The 22,925-nt window shown below is 38.6% G+C and overlaps 1 protein-coding gene across 2 annotated transcripts in view; it reads left to right on the top strand.

The window, feature by feature from the left end:
- LOC108973341 (5-hydroxytryptamine receptor 2A) overlaps positions 1–22,925 on the top strand; it is a 130,297-nt gene that overhangs the window by 95,121 nt on the left and 12,251 nt on the right. For both annotated transcript variants that reach the window (XM_018940561.1, XM_018940560.1), the window contains exons 7-9: positions 9,809–9,998; positions 10,360–10,497; positions 21,940–22,170. In XM_018940561.1, coding sequence (XP_018796106.1) covers positions 9,809–9,998; positions 10,360–10,497; positions 21,940–22,170 — 559 coding nt within the window. The remainder of the gene's footprint in view (positions 1–9,808; positions 9,999–10,359; positions 10,498–21,939; positions 22,171–22,925) is intronic.

Below are 22,925 nucleotides of genomic sequence, written 5' to 3'. Positions count from 1 at the left end.
AATACTTTGCCATATGCCATCCGCATTCATATGTCATCTTTGTGCTTTTTGCTCATCTCGTTGTGCGAAATATTCATGTAACTGTATACGCGCGACGTTTTTGTGCGTTTTTGCTTTCGTTTTTGCTCGCTGCCATTCTTTTGAAATTCGAGTTCGGTATGTTTCCTCATTTTTCACAATAAACTTATTTATGCAACACAATTTTCTATGCTTGTCTGTGTATATAATATAAATAAAGCATGAATAATACACCGATGCTTATRATATTGATATTGATATTAAATGTGCGTTTGAAAAAAGACTGGTTTTGACAAAGAATCTTAAGCGCTTGCATTTAATCCTTGTGTAAGTATCTTAATGAACATAAAAAGTAAGTCTTGATGGAAGTCGGAGCTCTTTCTGTTGATCAGTTCTGGCCGTTTTGTTTCGCAGGTGTTAATTCGGTTCATTAAATTTTCCACAGACAATTCATGTGGAACCCAAACCTCGAGCTTCTTTTTAGAGCCAGCCTTTTTTAATGGTTCAAAACTGTTTGGTGATGAATATAAAGTTCCTTAGTAATGTCATGACTGCTTATGTGACGGTCCTTGTCAATCCTTTACATAATTCCATCGAATTTTTCAACGATAGGCCGACCAGAGCAAAGGGCAACTTTCACACCGAAATTTACAGAACAAAAGCGAGCGAACCATTGTTGTGCTACGCGAACTGATACAGTATCGTCTCCGGAAACTTCAGAAATTTCATTGGTGGCTTGGGTGACATTCTTCCCTTTTTATATCAAAATTTCAAAATATAGCGAATTTCTTCATTATTTTCATTCATTTTTAAACAGCTGTAACCTTTTTTAATCTTCCCCGAATTTAATTTTGTTTGTTAAATGAAGCTTAGAATCTCACCTTTCCAACACTTTAAAGTATGACACAATGTGATTGGTAACATCTTTTGACAAAATACGAAAAGTCTTTTTCGACTATCAATAAATCTCCTGCCACTCTTCCCAACCGTAGAGTAACGTTTGCTGTTTATGGCTATCTACTTATCCACACACAAACCACTCACCTCTCCTTTGAAGGGGTTACTTAGAAGCTTGAAGGCAAAACTAACGCCGTCATCTAAGTGCGAAAACGCAATGAAAATAAATAACTTTAAGCCCGGACAGCACACATCTTTAGTACGGCATTCATTTCTAACACCTGTGGCCAATGCGTACGTCATCGAAATTGGAAGCCAGCAAATGGTCGTTGAGAAAGAAAAAGGAAAATGGCGGCGCAAAAAGTCTCCGACAAGTTTTGCAAATTCCAAAATAGAGAAAACAAATTTGAGCAACTGTAACTATACACGCGCAAAATATATATATAGCCGTATTGTTATTATACTTTATATAGGGCTGTTATTTAATATACACCTGAATTGGAGGTGGGTGCCATATTGGCTTTCCGCCCAACTATTTTGGCGCACTTGATAGATCCTTAAGCGAGAGCACGTGCAAGTAATGGCACATATTTCGGTCTCAGCTAAAAATAAGTGGCTTTAGATGAGCGCACACGGATCAGTGCCAGTTAAGCCGGGAAAGTCCACGAATAGTTGGCAGCGCAACGGTAAGCGGGAGGAGCGACTGAATAAATTTAACACAAAGCAACTTCACACTAATGCAATTGTACACATAAGAAATGTTTTGCTCAAGTTTTTCTTATAAGTTTTGTTGAAAAAGTTTGTCATTCGTGCCATTTTCCATGTGGCCAAATATATCAAGTCATATCGCGTATACAAAAGATTTGCTTTTGTTGTTACGAAATAACAGTAGAAAAAACACATTTGTTTCTATACAATACTGAAGGGAAAGTCTGGCTGCAATATGTACTCTGGCATTGTAAAGCATTTTTAAAATGCAATGAAAACACCGTTAATTACTACAAATTGCGAGAGTTTGTAATCCACGGCTGCAACCGAACTCAGCTCTTGCTTGCGTGTCCATAAACAAGATTACAGATTCATTTTATGTAATCAAAAGTGCTCGATCAGTGTGCTGATGTTTGAAATAAAAAATTTATATTTCGAAGAGACTTTTCTATTTCATACACATGACTTCTTTGTTCGCACTTAAAGGAAAATCGCATTAAAATTGTTTACGTTTAATAAATGCCTTGTAATTCGTCATTCACTTTGCGACAATAACGGCCGCTGAACAGCAAACAATTGAGCGCCGGCAGTATGAAAAGGAAAATAAATAATATTATAAAATATATAGCGAAACTGCAAGTGAAAATACAAAAACACACTTGTGCAAAACACCAACTGCTGGGCGGCTACGCGAGACGCCGAGAGGCACGCTCACTTTTCCGCCACTCTCCGGTAACTTTTTTCGTATTTTCAAAAGCTTTGCCACTCACTCGGCAATGCCTTCGTTTCTTAGCAAATTTGTGCTAATTTTTTCTCTTTCAACTTCGCCAAACCGCTGGCAGCGTCTCGATTTCACTACCCCTCCCCTTGTACTTATCCCTTGTTTTGTTGATGATAAATTGATTGACTTAAATTCAATTTTGGTAATTTTTCATAAAATGAAAACAAGTGTTTAACGCCGGCGGGTGGTTGGCAAGCGAGAACATGCAAAGCCGGAGCTCAGGAGCTGTGGACAGAGGCGTACAAACCAAATAAATCTGCATTAACATACAACGAGGGGCAGGCATTTTATTAGAGTAAAGGAAATGTGAAATACTTAAGCATTTTTTAAAGTGAAAAAAGTTAAAGCAAAAAGCGAACGAATCGCAATAAAAAATTAAATATTTAAATGAATTTGCTTGGGATACTTGCAGACGACCGCCGTATTATGATTACGTTAAGTCTGGGTTTTATCTCATTTCCAACTAAAACTTCAAGATATTTTTATTAACAGCGGTCGTCCGTCATTCGACAAGACTTGGGTCAGATTTGTAGCTTTAAAAAAAGAACTCTTCATAAAATCCATTAGCCGTGCGGCGCCAGCTTGTATTTGGAAGATTTCTGCTGCCCCAAGCTAATATGAGTTTTTCTGCCGAATTTCAACTTCTTTCCCCACTTCCAATTTATAGTTTATTACAGATATTTCTTTAAAAATGCTCACGTGCACACTGGTACGGAGTATATCGCAGCTCTGTTCATCCAAGAAACGCGATCTCCCTAATTTTAACTGTTAGTGTACCAGGAATAGAAATTATATTTCCCTGCAGTTCGCTGATTTTCTCATTCTCCGAATATTCTATCTGAATTAGTTCACCTCAACGCATTGTACCAAAGCACACCAACCACGTCTGTCGCTCTCAGGCGATGTTAAAGGAAGAAATGCTAATGAAATGTTACACGAAAAATCAAAATTCATTTGTGTTCAACACATAATTACATTATGCTAATGCCATGCCATGTAGGCAACGGAAACTCCAACAACAACAAAGAATACTCGTATATCACAGCGTGCAGAAGAAAGTATGTGTAGTAAGTCAACGCAGTGAAAATGTCAACACAAATCAGAGAGAAAATATGAAAATCAACGGCCGTTCGGACGGACGGTGTTAATTCACAAAGCAAATATGACATTAACGGAGCTGGAGTTATTGGTGTTTTAACACCACGAGGTGTATGGCAGGAGAGGTGGTTTTATTGAAAGCGTTTCAAAATTGATCGCCATGACCACAACTATGTGCTTGTCGCTAATGCGTTTTCCGATATATTATATATACTTCACTGAGTTACCGAATTAGTTTTTTCAAAGGCGAACGTTTTTTTATCTAGTATAACCAATTGATGCTTAATACAACTCGTCTTGCTCAACCATCTATTAATCCAGGTCACATTTTTTTTCAAAATGTCATCAGAATTGTTAATTTTATATTCTATTTAAATTTTTTTGACTGATGTAGCTTGATCTCACCCAATAGTTTTTCGCAAAACTGTCTTTGTATGAAATTATTTTCATAAAATAGCCACCGACTACTGATTTTTAATTTCAATTCAATCTCGTAAAATAAAAAGCATTTTTCGACTAGCGTAAAGTGCGTTTAGTCTAAAAGGCGCTCTAAGGAAAACGGTTTGAAACTTCGATAAATAAAGGCACACAATATTAATAGCAACAACAAAACTGCGCACTACAAAAGGCTTGATAACAATGAGCTAAAGTTCGAAATAATCGACCAGTAGTTAAGTAGAAAAGCTTTGGATAGCGTGCAATCGCCCATTAAAATCAATTGAAATATTTTCGAATTAAATGCAAATGGAAGTAGTACTCAAAAAGCAAAATATTTTCATTAGTTGCGAATAAATTGCTGCACGGAGCACACTCGAATGCACTCGAAACAAGTTTTATCAACAATTGAGACTAAACTATTGTTTATGAATTATTAACAAACAATTGGAGTGGTCCGGACTCGATTCTACCATAGATAGGTTCATGAAAAATTCGCGTTAAAGAGTTTGAGCATTGCATTGCCGGGTCGAATCGAGAAAGGTGCCTTTAAAATGCACTAATGATACAGCTAAATACGCATTCATAACGAATGCTCGAGTCATTACAATTTCAAAGAATATTACTAGGATTAAGGTTGGGATAGAGATAAAAATAGAGATAGCGATAGAAATATAGGGATAGAGACAGAGATAGAGATAGAGATAATTGGGATTGAGATTGAGATTGAGGTAGCTATTGACATTAAGATTGAGATTCAGAATGAGATAGAGATTGTAATTGAAATTAAGATTGATATTGAGATTAAGATTGAGATTGAGATTCAGTTTCGAGATCGGGATTAAAATTTAAATTGAATTTAAAATTGCTTAGGAAACAGAGATTGAGATAAAAATAGATAAGCGTGTTCATAGCTTAATTTACGCACAAGCTCACCAATTTATGACAATATTTGTTGATACGCATCGCGAGCTTTGAAAATATTGAACATGATTTTCAATTTCTGCCAATCAAACTTGGACATCTTCATGCTCTAATAATTAAAATGTAATAATTAATTTTCCAATTAACCGAAGCCAACAGTGACAAAAGTAATCCAGTTATTGATGTTTATTTCATTTCGGCATAAACCAAACAGATACATATACTTATATGCACGTATGAACGAGTCCAACCCACAACTGGCAAAATGTTAAAACCCATGCGAGTATTTAAGTACATAAACAATTATTATAAAATACGTGTTAATCAATAATTGCTATCTAATATTTAGTTGCGGCCTTGTGATATTTTAAAAATCTATAAAAAGCCGATGACACGCTCTCACTGCGGTTGAATAATTTCCCAAATTGAATAATACAAAAGCGAAGATTACCAGTGTGGTTAGATGTGCGCGACTGTTGACATTTGCATTCAACCGCACTATCGCTGACATAAAATAATCATAACAAAATTGTTGCAATTGATAAATTAGCCTGCCGTGGAATGTGAATTTTGTTGGGTAAACAAGCTGCTCAAATTCCCACAATTACACATTTTCGAATTCATTCTGCATATAAGTAGCAGGTACATTCACATACATATGCATGTATGGGCACATATGTAAATTTAAATTTATCAACTTCTGAATGATGTCGTGTCTCCCCCATGATGCAAATATACCGACGAAATTAAGAGTTGTCTAATCCATCCAACAGACGAATGGTTAATATGACGGGTATTTTTTGTATTTGGTAGACCTCATTCTTTTAATATACTTATATAATATTCTGATCCCTTTTTTTCAAAATTTCAAAAAGACAGGGACTGAAAGCTTTTCATAAATAACCTAAACTCCCTCAAACTCAACCCTAACTGTTGCCAGAACGTTTTTGAACCTCATCCTTCGCAAGTGTTTCAATTGTCTGACTGAATTGACTGACATCTTCCACATTCGAGGCATACTTGTACCTAAATGATCAGTCAAACGGATAAATAATAAGTGAATTCAAATGCGAACTGTTATTTAATTGAAGCATAAATGCCTTGATGAATGAGCAAGGACCTTTGCCTACCTTCTACTGCGGTCGCTCTACCGTTACCGCTGATAAAGCAGATAACAGCGAAGAGCACAACAAACTAAAATGGCGGCAACAACAATTACACGCTCCACCAACATGACTTAACCGCACACACAGCTGACGAAGTGGCAAACAATACATCTGAGTGACGGTGTTAACCATGTTGCCGCACCTCCTTGCCACACAAACTCACACATACTATGTATGAGTCGAGAGCGTGGCGCACATGTAAGGACGCTATTTTATTCTAGTCACATCATGTTTACATGCAAAATAAAAAATCCATAAACACTTTTATATATGTATGTGTTGCACAAGCATTTGCCATAAATGACAACTTTGCACGCATCCGCGCCATCCACAATCAGCCGAGCGCTTGAAGGAAACGTCTGGCACGCTGACAGGTCGCTTCTTCCACTTGCCTCCGCCGTTGGCACACTTTAGCTACATAACTATCATAAAATTGCATAATAGCCAGGTGCAACGCGAGACACCGATGCGATACTGTCACGTGTCACGATCCTTATTAAACAATTATTACAGCTACACACACGACACACACTCACAATCACTCTTTGGTTAAACAAATTTATTCATGCGCCCTCATGTTGACACGTACACGGGCACACATACATATACACGCCACGAAGCCACTAATGTCCACATCAACAGGGCATTTCAGAGGGCGCTGACAACAAATTAACGACGGCAACTAAGTGAGCGCCATTCGATTTATGCTAATTGGTTAGCAAATGACGGCGTTTCAATTAGCAGGCACGAAATTAATTTATGGAATTTCAATATGAGGTTAGTCGAAATTTCCGATATTTCGTAGGCACATAATTACTCCCATGAGTTTAAGCGTCATTGACTCAGTATTAACCTTTACTGGGTGGCTTTAAAGAATATATTACGTAAATTCTATGAGTCTTCGGGGTGCTTTTTGAAGACCAGAATGTGATCAAATCTTTATATATATTCTTCATTTGTCTGCCTAAACCGGAACAAAGGAGCCTGGCTCTTCATGCAAAGTTTCCGCAAGGCCAATAGAGTTTAAGTGCTTTTGCGAGGTCTATTACTTGCTAATGATTTCGATAACTTTGACATGAAGTCGAATATCTAATTTTGGATTCATAAACATCAAATACCAAAACTGTTTACATATCTCTTGTCACACATCTCTAAAATTTAAGCTTTAAATCCATAAAATTTGCTGGTTTTTCTGTAGTGTATTTACAATTTTTGCCTTCATTATTCAAAGGCGAAATAAAAAATGAGCGCTTTCCAATTTCCGCGCTCCCACATAAACATCAAATGTCTAGCTAGGGGCTGTGCGAACGATTTTTTTCTACGCCCACGCACACACACACCAACAAGTTGTGGCACTAATGAAATATCAAAAACTCACAAACAATGATAAAAAAACGACGAAAAAAACCGCAATAAACGCCGCCAAAAAACAATAAAAACCCAGCAGCAGCTGGTAACTTTGTAACCGGGAACACATGCGACACTAACTATCGAAAGTAATACCATAGTTGTTGCAATAATTGTTGCAGCGCACAAAGAAAACACCAGCGCGACGACACACACACACATATGCGAAAAACTGGAAAAACTAATGGCTTAAGGCGGAAAATAAAAAACTCACCATTGCTTTCGGGGAAACTGACAACGCGGCTTTTGAAATCGAACAATAAATGTTCAACATAATTCCACACACACGCACATACTCGCACACACGAACCTTGCTTTTTTTAATAGGGATGTCTGAAAATCACAAAATCAGATACGAGAATATAGGGAATATGAAGGCTCCTTCAGGATCGGGAAGGACCTCTCCAAGCCATTCGATCCCAGCCGAGGTTTCAGACAAAGCGGCTCTCCATGATACTAGTTCTTCAATCTGCTGCTTGTGAAAATAATTCGAGCTGCAGAACTTAATCGAGCCGGTACAGTCTTCTATAAGAGTGATATCATTGACCTCAACAACCGCGCTGTTGCACAGTGAGAGATTTAGTCAATCTAGCATCTCAAAATTAATTTTATATGAAGTTGTAGAGATATGAACTTGAAATTTGGCACGATCGTTAAGGAGATTATAAGCTTCAATATGGTGAAAGGCAACTAGTGTCAAAGGGGTCTAGTTCCGAACTATCCTCAAAAACACTAGTTCGACCTGATCACTCAAACTTTTGTGATCAATGCACGCTTGCAAATCAATTGTAGCAAGCTATGCAATTGCAAGTGTTTGATAGCTGTTATCACGCCAATAACATCTTTTTATTCCCTTTTGTGTTTGTTTTCGTAACAATTGGGGTCTCTTCTTTTGAATTTCGAGATGCCAGATTGATTAAATCTCACAGTGTGCGTTGGTTCTGCTTTCTTCAAAACGAAAATCTCCTGTCATCGAACAAAGAGTCGTTGCACTCGCGACTAGGCTCCCACGTCACTGTTGACAGTTATAACTTCAAAGTCGTAGATAATTTCGTCTATATTGGAACCAGTATTAACACCAACATCAATGTCAGCCTCGAAACCCAAAGCAAAATAACTTTTGCCCACAGGTGCTACTTTAGACTGAGTTGGCAATTGAGAAGTAAAGTCCTCTCTCGACGAACAGAAACCAAACTCTACAAGTTACTCATTATTTCCGTCCTGTTATATGGGGTAGAGACATGGAATCTCCAATTGAAGGAGAAACGTCTGACGCACTGTTAACTCGGCTATAACTGCGCCAATAAAGAAGAAGAAGGCTTCCACGATATCTCATCAAAACGATGTAGGTCTGTCAATGGTAATTAACCGTTAGCCACACAATTAAGGTAGTAAGCTTGGATTTAGCGCCAGGAACAGACGAATGGAACGGTTGGTCTTTTCGAGATATCTGAAGAATATATGGAAATATTTAGATATCGAAAAATGAAGTGTGTCCGATTGCATGCCTTTCTCCTTGGAGGGCGACCACTATAAGGTAACAATTTGTTAGTAGAAAAGTGGATTTGATCCAAGTCCTGCATATATCATACCCCGAAGACCAGGCTTTTTCAACATTTGCATAATAGAGTCTTAAAATACATATATGGTTATATATATAGTTTAAATTGAAGTGAATCAAAAAACGAAAAACCTTGATTGTGTCGAAATGGTGTTTCCTTACTTTTATTTCTTGTTGCCACAAATTTACACTCGGACATTGGCTGGGAGTTTATGCATGGCAGCGCAAACTTTTCGGAAACAATAGAAAAACGAGAGTTTTCATGTGTTGGGGGGGTGGTACCATATTTTTTATAAACGCAATCTGAGGGTAAGCACGCGTTGTTCGACTCTGTACGTATATACATTTGTGTTTTAATGCCGGAAATACTAACGGCATGCCAAAGTGGCAACCCTTTGCAACACGGTGTTGCATATTCGCATTTCGGATGCACACAAACTTCCACGCCATCGCCACGCGATGTCTGCAGAAGTCTTCCTCGCCATCTATTCCGTTACTATTCATCCCGTTTTTTTCGTTACTATTTATTGTTCCACAACATTGTTTGTGTTGTTGTCGATGCTGCCAACACTTTCGTTATTGTAATAGTTTCGCCACAGTTTTTAAACGTATTCGAACGTGTGTGGGGTCGAAGTCGGTTTGGTTGGGTATGATGTTGCTTGTTTGATGGTCTTCCACGATAYCTAAGTAACTGAAAATTTTTTGTCTACTTTTTTACTCGTTCGAATGAAGCTCGTATTGTAACGTTATTTATCTCGCCTTAATGATTGTTTTCATGACACTAATGCACTCTCCTTTGTGCTTCTCTTGCAGATACTGGGCGGTGACTAACATCGATTACATTCATTCGCGCACAAGCAAGCGTGTCTTTCTTATGATCTTCTCTGTGTGGTCGGCGGCTGTTATAGTGTCGTTGGCGCCACAATTCGGCTGGAAGGATCCCGATTACTTGCAGCGTATAGAACAACAAAAGTGTATGGTTTCACAAGATGTCTCATATCAGGTGAGTTATGCTCAGATTCGTCGACAGTTTGGAAATATACCTAAAAAGACTAAGATAACCAATTATATTAATCGGAGTGATCACCTTCTCCGTAGTTTAAACCCTAGTCTAGAACTAGATCACACCAAACATCAGTACATGCTTATTAAGCACCACAGACATCAAATTTCGCTGAAGTTTTGGCTTTAGTTCTCAAAACAATGCGACCCTGAGCATGTTGTGGCGATAACATCTAGTGGTCTAAAATTAACTTGAAAAACTCGGTTGTTTTCGGAACATTTACAAATATGTCCGTGTATACAACATGTTATGTTGTCCATATTGACAACATAAGTACATTGAGCTCTTAATTACCTTCCAGGTCTTCGCCACATGCTGCACGTTCTACGTGCCACTACTCGTCATTTTGGCGCTTTATTGGAAAATCTACCAGACGGCMCGTAAACGCATACACAGGCGGCGGCCACGGCCAATCGATGTGACCGGCAATAATAATCAGGTGAGTGGCAATTAATACAAAACCAACATGTTTCCTGCAACATTGCTTTCAATGTAAACACACGCGCACACCCACACATTCACCACAACTCCACAAACCACAAATAAAACCGGAAGCTGATGGAATAGCTGTAATAAATAAATGCGGGTAAATTCAAGCTTCATCTTAACTCGCATGCTCCACAGCTTCGTGGCCGTGCGGACTTGACTCTCGGTCAATAAACTGCACAAATACAATGCGAATTTCGTTTTTTTGAATTCATATCACATCACAAGAACATCGAAGCAGCGGCAAGTGGGGGCTCACTCACTACTTACTTACCGCTGTTTGAGTAAAATTTGCGCCAACATTAATGCTTTCATTAGCTTAATTGCTTTGCAGCACTGAACGCAGTGATGCCGACCAGGTTTCCCCACAAATTTCCATTACGAACACTAGGCAAAGGAGAGGCCGCAAAATAACTAAATGCAATACTTTTTGCAGTTCCCATTGGTATTTTTTGTTGATTGCTCGGTCTATGGGCGACAGGGGGTCCGACGCAGTTGGTGAAGTGAAGCAGATGCGGCTGAGCTGCGGTGGGTCAGTGACTATAAATGGTCAACCACAAAATTTAATGTCAGGCGTAATGAAGTCCAATTGTGCAACCACAATTGCTGGCATGCCGTTTTGTAGTCTGTCCGTGCGTTAGTGGTGGTAGCTGAGAACACCACCGACACGAGATGGGTTGCGGTTGGGACCAAAAGAAAAATGTTTTGTGCTCCTCGAATGCCGGGGCGGCCGGAGAAGGGCTGGCACGAAGAGTTACTATGCGGAAATTGTGCAATAAATTATAAACCAAATTTAGGCAAATAACGGCGCAACACAATAACAACAAATCTAACGCAGCACAAAAATAAAACGAAAGAAATTCAAAGTGCAATGCGAAAAGAAAACAACAAAATGTGCTGAAAAAATTACTCGGCAGCAAAACAATTACCAACTAAGTGAATGAAGACGAACACACACACAGAGGAGATGAAAAAACGGGAAGCAAAAGTGCGAAGTAAAACTAGTCGGAAATTAAAGATAAAACTAATAAAAGTGACGCTGGAAGTGAACTTTAATGCACAAAGAGTTGGGAACCACTGTTAACTTTTTCAAAGTAAATAAATTTTCTTGATTGGAAAAATTTCAAAGCGTGTCACCGAACGAGCTCGCACAAATGGCTTGGACGAAGAATGTGCGTTGTCGTTGTTGCAAAGCATTAGTTGGATAATGAGCTCAAGGACTTGTAAGGATCTGAAGGCATTGGTGAAATCTCAACGCTTAGTACAGTTTCGAAAATAAGGCATTGCTTATTTAAAATAAAAATTGTAATAAAGTCATCTATGATGATGGAGATTTGAATTCTAACAAAGAGGAAAGAACAACTGGCCTCAAAGAAGCTTTATTTGTTAGAATTCAGCTCTTCTTGTGAAAACTTGCGAATAATGCATATTGCGTTATCTTTGTTCAAATAACGAGGATCGTACCTAAAATTAAAGAAGTTACTCAGTTGAAGCAATATCAAACGTATTCTCCTTCTGCAAGTCAATCTGCCGAATTTAAGTCAAACATGATATAAAAGGTAGAACAGCCCGAAATACGTTGCCGTAGCTTTTATTGGTATTTCGATACTGGTGCTTTCCTTATGGATTCTGGGCTTCTTAACAAAACTTAACACAGCTGCCAGAGGTACCAAAACAAGTACAACTACACATGTTTAACATGATTTACCGTCGGATGCTCACAAGCGAATAAACGGACACAAACTGGCCACAAGTGTTCTGTATATCCAACCGAAAATGCGTGAGCCTCAGTGGATACTTGTGCGCGTGCACTTGAGTGAGGCAAGACAGCGAAAAAAATCTAAAGATTAGTTAAGTAAAAATGACAGCCTGAAGAGCGGAGCGAACTCCTTAAGGTCTGGCAAGTGAATGTCGGCTTTATGCTGCTATACCTAAGCGAAGGCAACTTCTGAAGCATTTGATATGAGAGTGAAGTGATGGACAGACAGATTTGTTGTAGCGAAGATGAATGGTTGGGCAGCTGAAGGCTTCGCTCGCTGACTTACGTACTGGACGAATGCGAATTGATGAATAGCAGCTGTGTTTTGACGGGCAGTTGAGCTTAGTGGCGCAATAAAAGAGCACTGCTTGGGGAAACGGTCGCCTATAATAAATGCTAAGTAAGAAATGCCCGCCCAGACACATACACACACAAAACACACTTAACTGTGGGTGTATAAATTTATGAATATCATTTGGTTATATGTATTTAATTCTTTATTTCGGTTTTTTTCAGTTGTTTATTTTTCGGATTCTCTTCGTTATAATCTTTCGTGCCTTTTGTGTTTTCTAAGATTCTTCCAACTGAAAACTTTTGCCCATCATTTGAACTTAGTGCCCACCAGTGACCCGATATTTAATTCAAACAGATTAAAATAACTTTGAAAAAAAAGGAAAATGCAAAACAAACACTCACAAAAATATAAAACTTATTTTACAATAAAAATGCTTAAGAAAAAACAAGAATTTCAACTGATTTCTAAAAAGGCAAATTTTACTCTGGAAGCAGACAACTGAAGCACAACAAGTTAAAACAACAATGGCGTTACTCGTACTTACCTCACTTATGACAAGCCTCTTTCATTTGCAGAAATGTTGCTTACTCATACTATAAGCACACCGATTACTATTCACTTTGTGATAATGAGAGTTTCAAACTAACGAATGAAATACCTCTAACTCCTGCACAAACTGCAGCCGGTCTTTATCTGATCTCTTTACTCGACTGCTTAGAGGCAAACACTCAACTGGCACAATCTTAAGCTTAATAATCTCCTTATACGGTTGCAAGGTAACCTTTCCTTCATCAGCTGTGAAGTTTTGAGACAAATGACACCCTGAATACCCACCACCGTCTGCTTCAACGAAACTATTTGCTGTATAGTACTTTACGATAACGGCACCATAGATTGTTAGATATATAGTTAATAATGAGGTATTGCACTGCGACCTAGTGTCTATTGTGCCTTCTCCTACATCACATTTGTTCAAAAGGGTCCAGCATCCGGAATAATTCCAGGAGCCCGCTGAACGCTACACAGGTAGCATAGATGGAACCTAGGGCCTTAAGCCTGCTTCTACAAATTGCTGGAAAATCCAGAATTAGATGTCCTGATCCATGTCGCAGAATCGGCAGTTAGTGCCCATGTTGGACATGGACAGGAAGCAGAATTTGAGAGATTGGTTACTTCCTTAACCCTTTCGATCCAAAAAGCCGTTGAAGTAAATAAAACATATTTCGCATAATCAATACGCGTCCAAATGAACACGTCTTTACTATTTAAAATACCACGAATGCAAACAAATACCATTAAGAATAGTGTAACCTACAAAATGGGACTAATTTAATCCTTTTTACTCAATTATTTTCTACGCTATGTATCTTTGAAGATACACCGGGACATACGTCTCGATTCAGATTGGAAGCCTTAAGCCTTGAGAGGTTGTACCCTCCTAAAAGCAGCTTAGCATGGCGCATTCGTTCTGGTTCTACGCACTGCCATTGCATAGTACTTTCTCTAAGCAGAGTATCAATCGTGGAGTCATTCCATTCCGTCTTGCTGCCGAGAGTAACTCTAAAACTCTTTGTAAATTTAATCCTCTTCGCAACGACGTCCCTTGGAAGATGGGTCAGTAATGTGTTTTCCCCCCAGAGCCTTCATCTGTTGAGACGACATTATCTTCCCTATCTTTACCGAAACCCTCTGCTTACTGTTCGCTATCTGTTTATTCATCAAATACCGCGGTGTGAGCTCCAGCATCACTTCAAACGCTACAGTGGGGCATGTGCGCATTGCCCTAAAGCACAGACACGGCGAACCTTTGCAGCTTCCATAGTTTAATCCCTACCGAAGACTACGTTGCCTCGGCTACACAAGCAATTGCTCCATAGGTGACAATAGGCATTACAATCATGGTATACAGCCATCTAATGATACCTCACTTGTATAAAAGTGTACGAAAGAGTCCTTTGTAAAACGGGTGTATTTCGGAGACGACCCATGAAATCGTAAGGTGTTATGCTGAACTTTATGAAAAATATATGAAGTTGTTAAAGCTAGCGAAGCAGCTATTTTTAAATTGTAGAAAAGTGCAAATAACTTCTCCCTTCACGTCTAATGAAATCCAAGAGATAAAAGCTTCACAATCTGTGTTTCGCCATATACACAATCATCATTCTGTGTTTTGCATTTTATCATGCCTCATCAATTCTGTTCGGAATTTTAATTCTTTTTCATTTAGTTATTTTTACTACAATCAATTTAAGGTTCGTTTTGCTCTGCCTAAAAGGCTTTAAGCCTTTTAATTTTGATTTGTTTATATTATTTTGCTGAAGCAAGCACTTTTTTTGCTATTTTACGTTTGCGAATTTTCATTATTTTTCATCACCTTAAAGGAATATAACCGTAAAAACCGAAAAATATACGCAAAACTCAAATTCAACGCTGATTGTACTAAGTTGTGGCTTGAAAAAGCAGCAAAGGCATTTCTTGGAGTTAAAAATAACAGATGAAAAAAGAAAAAAGAATAAGAAAGTGAATAAGGCGCACCTTCATTATCGCTACCGTAATCCGCTTTTTATTGACCTTTCTTCACTTTCATGAAGTTGCAAGCATTGCTTATATTCACTGGTAGTCTGACTCACCACCTCTGCTGCACTAAGCACAGGCATCTTCTCTGCTACAACAAGTCAGAATACATATAACTTTTGCTTGAATATTACTTTTTTGGTTTCTTCATAATTCCATTGCGCAATTCATTATTCTACAATGTACTAAATAATAGCCAAGCAATATCATTAACCGGCTTCGCTGGTTATTAAACATTAAAAACTAGAAGGGTGGGACTAAGTTCGAGCGCAATCGGAAATTTAGACTTTCAGCTGACAAATCATAATTTCAAGGGTTTTATTACGATTTGCGTCTTCAGAAAATGTATAACTTATAAAAATAATAGAGTCTCTTAGATTAATAAGTTGCATAATAATTCGTAGAGGGCGTGGTTGTAGACTCAAAATTTATTTTCTTATATTTTTCCAACCCCAGCAATACTTCATTAGTCGAAATTTCTTTAGAATTTCAAAAAATTGTTCTCTGGTATAAAAATTATTTGTTCATGATTGTACCATAAAACCAATGGCTATTTGATGGGGCCATGAACTAGTAGACGATAGCCAACCGGAATGTGTGAGTGAGGGACGCGCAACAGCTGTTTAATTTTACGGTCGAGCGGTGAAGTTAATTGGCTGAATTTAAATTGAAAATCCTCTTAGCAATAGCACATAATTAATGACCACAACGCTGAGCCGTTGAATTTCGCCCCAACCTATCGCCAGCTATGCGCAATATTTTTTATAATTTATACGGGAAGTTGGTGTGAAGTCCAAATTTTCCAATGGATGTTATAGCTCGATGTATTCGGCTCACGAGACTTTAAAAATCCTTCTACTGGGAGACTCGTTATAAGTGTACTTTGACTGAGACCTCACGCTATCGATTGTGACTGATACTCTTATTGAGGACCCTGATGGGCACTCGGAAACTGACATAATTTCTGTTACATAATTTCCTTCGCTCTTCCCATCAGGCAATAGAGGCCGAAATACACAAATATTTCTGTTCATTTTACCATAAATTTCTTTCGCAAAAACAAAACAAGCAACTGAGGAAAAAGCGAGCATTAAATGTAACTTGATAGTGCCGATAAAGTGATTTTCGCTTGCCGTCCCATCCCTGGTGCTTATGTGCTCTATTAGACACCAACTGAGGAGTTCTGTTGCCTAGGCTGACCACTTATGTCTGTTGGCATAGCCGCTCAAGCACGTCTCCATGCATGTGCTGCCACGCGTACTCCGTTCTCTTGCTCCACCTCTTCTATGTAAGTAGATGAGTGCCATATGCTTTTAGACGATGCGGCATTGTAGGGAATTATGCGATAGTCATTGTGTCATAATTCTACACTCGAGTGTTGGGGCATAATTGCTTGCCTCGCAGTTTGTACGCCACATGCACACATATACATAAGCATATGTACTTATGTTATTATGTGCGACACAAACACGCACTTCAACACACGTTAATGGATCTCGAAGTGCGAAAGATGTTGACTTCCTCAAGACGTTTCATATTACAAATAAATTAATTACTCGCCCTTTGGGCATTAAATCGTTGTTCACCTAATGAAATGAAATTCAATCGGCCTGTTTGAAGCAAAATTGAAATCGGAATGCTCTTTAGACTCGGCATGGTTTCATTTCCGCTTGAGTTTCCTCGGTTTACACTTGTAGTACATTTTCAAGATTTTAAAGTTAAAAATTAATTTGTTTGCCTCGTAGGCAAGTAAGAGCGCCGCATGCCGTTCCAATGAAAATGAACTTTTTCGGCGCTGTTTATATACCATACACAGAGGTACATATGTATGTGTGCACTTAAAATCCCGAAATATGTTTGTGGCATTAATTAACGCAGGTGTTGTATTGTAATATTTTCCACACACATTCATTAACGTATACGCTTGTATAGTTAGGCACACAGGAGTATGTATGTATGATGTACAATCTCTAATGTAAACTGAAACCCAATCTCATGCATATGTACATATATCTTGTTGTAAGCATTTATTAAAGGCAATAAACATTTTTGGCAAAAATAATATTTCCTGGAAACCAAATATTCTGAATTTACAATTAGACGCGATTTCATTTTACTCACTGGTGCTTTAATGTAACTGAAAATTTTACTTTCCCGATAGTTGGAATGGCTCACCAATTTAAAGAGCGTTACCTTAATTTGTGTTGGGTTAACAAATAAGTTCGTGGAATTAGTCCTAGCTCTACTGTGTTTTCGTGAGCAGGAGGAGAAGTAGAGGAAATTATGGGCTATCATTTTGAAATAGCATTTTTCTGGAGCCTCTGCAGACATTATTAATATTTCCGCTTCGGTTGCAGGCTACTTTTCATTTTTATATCTAAAATTTCCAAAAAGGAAATAAAAACAACCAATAGGTGCCTCAGTGCGTTGCAGAAAGATTGAGACCTATTCAAAAACGAATAAAAAATACAACAAAATTTCAACCATTTTTAAAACCTTTTTAGGCATGAAAATTTAAAATACTTCTACACGGCTGTGGAATCTGGAGAGCGCTCGAATTCCATTGAGCGTGTTACTTGGACTTTCAGGCGAACAACAGCTGTAGAAGCACGTTTCTATTAAATTAAATCTGACGTTTTCTGTAAATTTTAGAAGTAATATACACACACACCACTCACCTGTGCACTGCTGTGGGCTGTATGCTGCGAGTAATGAATTTCTAATTCAGGCACACCGAGCGCCAATAGAACCTTTCACAATCGTGAAACAATACGTTTGAAGCAAATCAAGTATAATACATGTGGCGTTTTAACCGAATCTTGCCATTTGTAAACCCTTTCATTTGCGGTTCATTTACTCAAAGCTTGCTGCTTGGAAAATCATTGAGGCTACTAATGCGAAATGGAGCGAATCCTTGATTTTCCACCAGCATTGTGCTTGGCCAACAAAAATATACAAAAGCCTCAATTACAAATGAAACATTCTCAACTCTCCTAAGCGAGAACAATCAATCCAAGCGAGCCATTTATTCGTCCATTCGAATACCGTGTCATCGACAATTCAACTTCAACCGCTCAGCCATTGAAGCGAGCATTTTGCGGCTGTCAGCAAAACAAATCTTTACAGTCAGTCAAAAGCCCGAATTAGCACAGAGCGGGGGCTAGTGCGCGCTTATGCCGCAGAGCACGCACACACTAATACCTATACACGGTTCAATCCGGCTCTTGCATAAATTAATACAGCCACTACAAATCCGCCTGCATCTGCCGAGTTTTATACGATAAATCACATGTCGGTACATAAATGAAAGCCAGCAGTCATCGAATGAAAGCCACAAATATACACGCACACACGGACCCACGCATTCATACATATATGTACATGCGAGTATATATTGTAGCGTGTGGTTTGGAGTTTAGCAACTATGACAAGCCGTTTTTCAATGGCTGCGAGCTTAGAATAAACACGTTGGCATGTGGACGGGTGTGTGCACCGGTGCGTGCGCCAGCAGTCGCTCCGCCTACCAACGTCGCATTCAAATAAGCAGCAACAGCGTCAAGCAGCGTCGAATAGCGAACCAAAATTTTCATGAAATCACGCAAATGCTTTGAAAGCGCTCAAAAGCCAAATGAAGAACACAAGGCAAGCAAGGCAAACGAAAAACTGTTAATGATAAGGCAAGCTAATGAGCTCATTGTAGCTTTTAAGTTTTTGTTTTTTGACATTTTTGCTTTGCTCTTTTCAGTCAACGCTCGAGCCGAGCTGTACGCGTTTTTAATTGGGTAAAAAAGTAGCAGCAAATCCCAAATTGTTGTCAAAAGTTGAGGCCAAAAGTGTTGTGTGTCTACTTTGAAAATGTCATTGTAGATATAATACTAATTAAACACATCAACTGTCTAATTGCTTAAATTGCTGGATTAAAATGTGGTTGCTCTGTGCTGGCGGCGCCATTTGTGTTGCTCATACGCCGCGTACGCCTAGTTGAGCACTTAAAATGGGACACAAGCGCACACACGCCCACTTCACCACTGCTGCTGTAGGCGAGTTGCTGAGCATGTTTGTGCTTTTGTAGCACTTAATTTTTACAATTGTGTTAAGTATCAACAGCAACATTGTTAATGTGCTGAAACATTCATTTCTAGAGCCGCACGCGACATGCTAGTTGTTGCACCGATATTATTACGCAACTGTGTTAAGCCGAGACGAATTAATCGTAATTAACAGGCTTTTTGAAGTTTATTGGCGACTATCTTCTTAACAATCGATCGCTGTAAAGGTATTATTGGGAAAATTTTTATTTTTGAACTTCTTTAGTGGCAGTAAGGAAGTGACAGAGTTCGATAACGATGAAAAAGGGAGCTTTGACTACAACAGGTGTTGATGTTATAATATGTCAAATTCTTGTTAACCATCGTATTGAAATACTTGAAAGCATCTTTCAAACTTTCTCGTAATCGCCACAAATCTTCTTTATTTTACTTCGACATAGCACCCAACATGATACTCGCCTACTTAACTGCTCCAAAACGCCAAGAGTGAACTTGTGCGCCAACTAATCCCAAGCAAATGAAATTCAACGCCTACTCTGTATCCAATCAAACAAATCAACTAACACAAGTAACCACTCGTCTGTACCACATTTTGGTGAGCCACAACTCGAAAAGGGTCAACCAAGCTTACTTTGCTCACTCACTTACCGATTTACTCAATTGCCTGTTTCCCATTTTCAGTGAGCCACAGCGAGTAGGTTTTGCTATCACTGCTTTTTTTTTCTTTTATTACACATACTCGATGGAAATATTTTGTTTGGGAAAGGCGTTTTGTTGTTGCATCCAAAATGGGAAGTAAGAGTTTCGCCAGTGGGCTTTCTTTAGTTTTTCCTATTTTTCAACCTTTTATTAAAGCTGTGAGCATTATCACATTGAATACTAGCATACATTGGACCATTTGCTATTTACATTACTTCTTTCAGGCATATTGATGTACCTATATGTGTGTATTAAGATTTTCTGCTCATTACCCCTTAACAAGCAACAACTACTATGGATTAATTAACATTATCTTCACGCTTTTATATTAAGCTTTCATTTATCAATTTCATTAAATGTGTCTTACGGAAGCTTGATTTATTCGCCACTGAAACTAGCTGCCAGACAGTCTTCTGGTTTTTGTTGATTTGCTTTCTTTTCGGAATTAACATATGAAAACGGGAATGATCGGTCTAAGTTAAATAGTCTCCCATTATACCATCCTCACGTCGGTCGGCGACAAAATGAAAATAAGTCCGAATCCACCTTTTGAGAAAAAAAAACAAGTCACAATCTCACTTTATTGATTTAAACTCTTCTATATCCTTGAGCTAACTAAAATAGAACTACATTTCGTCGATCATACTAGAATTATTCTGGTTCCATTCTGCCTAACATAAATAGCATTTTGCAAAACCAAAAAATGCTCTTAATCGAGAACAAAATCTGCCTAGTAATTGAACTCTTTAAACAACCACAAAGCTATGAAATCATTCCGTAAATGACAACTCAATTATGTATCACGTAATATAATAGCAGTTTCTAAAGGTCACTCGAAAACTGTATAGAGAGTCTTGGATCACAACAAGTGCTGCCATTGCATCTTATTAGTTTGTGTATTCCGGATCCGCACAGCCCTTTTCCTCCGCCTGTGTAACCGCCTAGGGAAATCTCTAAAACGAAAATTTATTGTCGACAACGACAAATTGTATGAATTAACACACATACATACACATGCATATATGTTGAACAAAATGAAGACTGGGCACACAAAAGAAAGTCAGCTTGCCAATTATTTCCATCACTTTGTGTGTTTAAAATATAAATATTTATATGCGCCTAGAAGCATCGTACTCGTGCTTGTAAATATCTGGGCGTCCACTATCCACTACAATCGGACCAACGCCTTTGTAACAGCACTGTATATGTGTGTGTGTGTGAACACGCTGGAGACACACCAACACATGGGCAAGCATGTAATGCACGTCACGTTGGACTTTGTAGAGAGGTATCGAGGTAAAATGGAGTAAAAGGTGGAGGTGGAGCAAGTAACGAAAGTGCCAAAATGTGAAATTTCATTTTCTCTCAAATTGTGGATTATTTAACCATAAAGAGGGCAACTTGAAACCAATTTAAATTTTTAAGCAGCAGCAGCAATGAAGCCAAATGCTAACCGTTTGTGTTTACGAGACCAAAAGCTATGCGGCCAATCGCTTCGTTGGTGGTCTGCCACTTTTCGCCCGCGTGAAGAAGGATGTAGGCACTTACCTGCAGCACAAGTGGACAAGCAATGAAGTGTGGAGCGCCCAAGGGCCCTGAAAAGCAGTGTGACAGCGCATAAACTTGAGCTCGAATGTGTGGTTGTACTTTTCATCACCATTTGTCCACCGTGTTCTGCTGACTGAATTTCTTATCAATTTGTTGCCAGATTGGCTCTCATTTCTTCAACGATTTTACGATCCTTTATGGACATATTTGCACACACTCACACACACATATACACGCAGGGCTGTGTAAACGAACACATATGTCACATAAAAATGCATATGACCATTGATTGTTGCCTTGAGCTCTCAGTGAGCTTAATGCCCTTTGCTTTCACTTTTCTGTTACTTAACCACTTACCTGACTTTCTGGTTATTGTTTCCTTTCACTTTTCTTGCCATATGCTTCTTTTACATACCGTACATTTTGCTCCTTGCTCAGTCTACAATATTTGTGTTTGCCATCTCATTTCAGCCCGACTTGGCTGTACAGAAGAAGCGTAACCGTCTTCGATTGCGCATCGGTAAATTCGGGGCAGCTCACGCCAACACCGCTGTCGGCCAAACAACGCTCGGACTGGTCGAAGGCAACTCAACGAACACGGTGAACACCGTGGAGGACACCGAGTTCAGCAGCAGTAATGTGGACAGTAAAAGCCGTGCGGGCGTCGAGACGACCACGATGTTTAGCAATAATCCCGAAGAGGTGAGTACGGATTGTGTGCACTTGAATGTCAGCTCATCCCTGCGTGTTCAGCATAAGACAAACGACCGTATTGGGATAATTGGCATAATGTCAAGCGAATTTCAGTCACAAACAAACATTTAAAGCCAGACCCTACTCCGCCACTAAATAATAAATTTGCCTAAGGGATTTACGACTGCAATTTGTGAAGCTACGTAAACTTTGTACGCCAATTAAAAGAGATATAGAAATTGTTTGCAGACAAAAAATTGATTTTGAGACAAACTGAAATTAAAAGAAACTCGCAGAAAGCTCCAAAAGCGGCAATAACTTTTGTTTCATTATTTTTTAATTCGACGGATTGTACAACCTGACAAACGTTAGGTGAAAATCTTTTTAAAAAATTTATTCGTAACCCATTCTAAAATGAACAATTTAAAAAAAATGGGTATTACATTTAGTCTTAGAATTTAGTTTCTTTTTTTATTTTTTACATACAAACACATGGCCATAAATAAGTAAATGCTGCACTACATATATGCACCGAATTCTTTTTTCAAGTCAGCCAACTAGCCCAAACTAATCTCAAATTTAAACACCCATATCACTTCTTGTATTTGTGAAGCACCAAAAGCCAAGTAAATCTGCCGCAAAGTCAATAAATTTGAATGGGCGACTGTAAAATTTATTCAAGGCATCAATTTCAAATCCCTTAATTTGTTGTTTACACTTGAACTTTGAAAGTCGCCTCGATTTTCTTAGTAGTTTAGTGGCTT

The sequence above is a fragment of the Bactrocera latifrons genome, unplaced genomic scaffold (assembly GCF_001853355.1).
Source record: "Bactrocera latifrons isolate USDA-ARS-PBARC rearing strain unplaced genomic scaffold, ASM185335v1 scaffold_47, whole genome shotgun sequence".
Classification (NCBI taxonomy): Eukaryota; Metazoa; Arthropoda; class Insecta; order Diptera; family Tephritidae; genus Bactrocera; species Bactrocera latifrons.
This window is presented reverse-complemented; position numbering and strand designations above follow the sequence as displayed.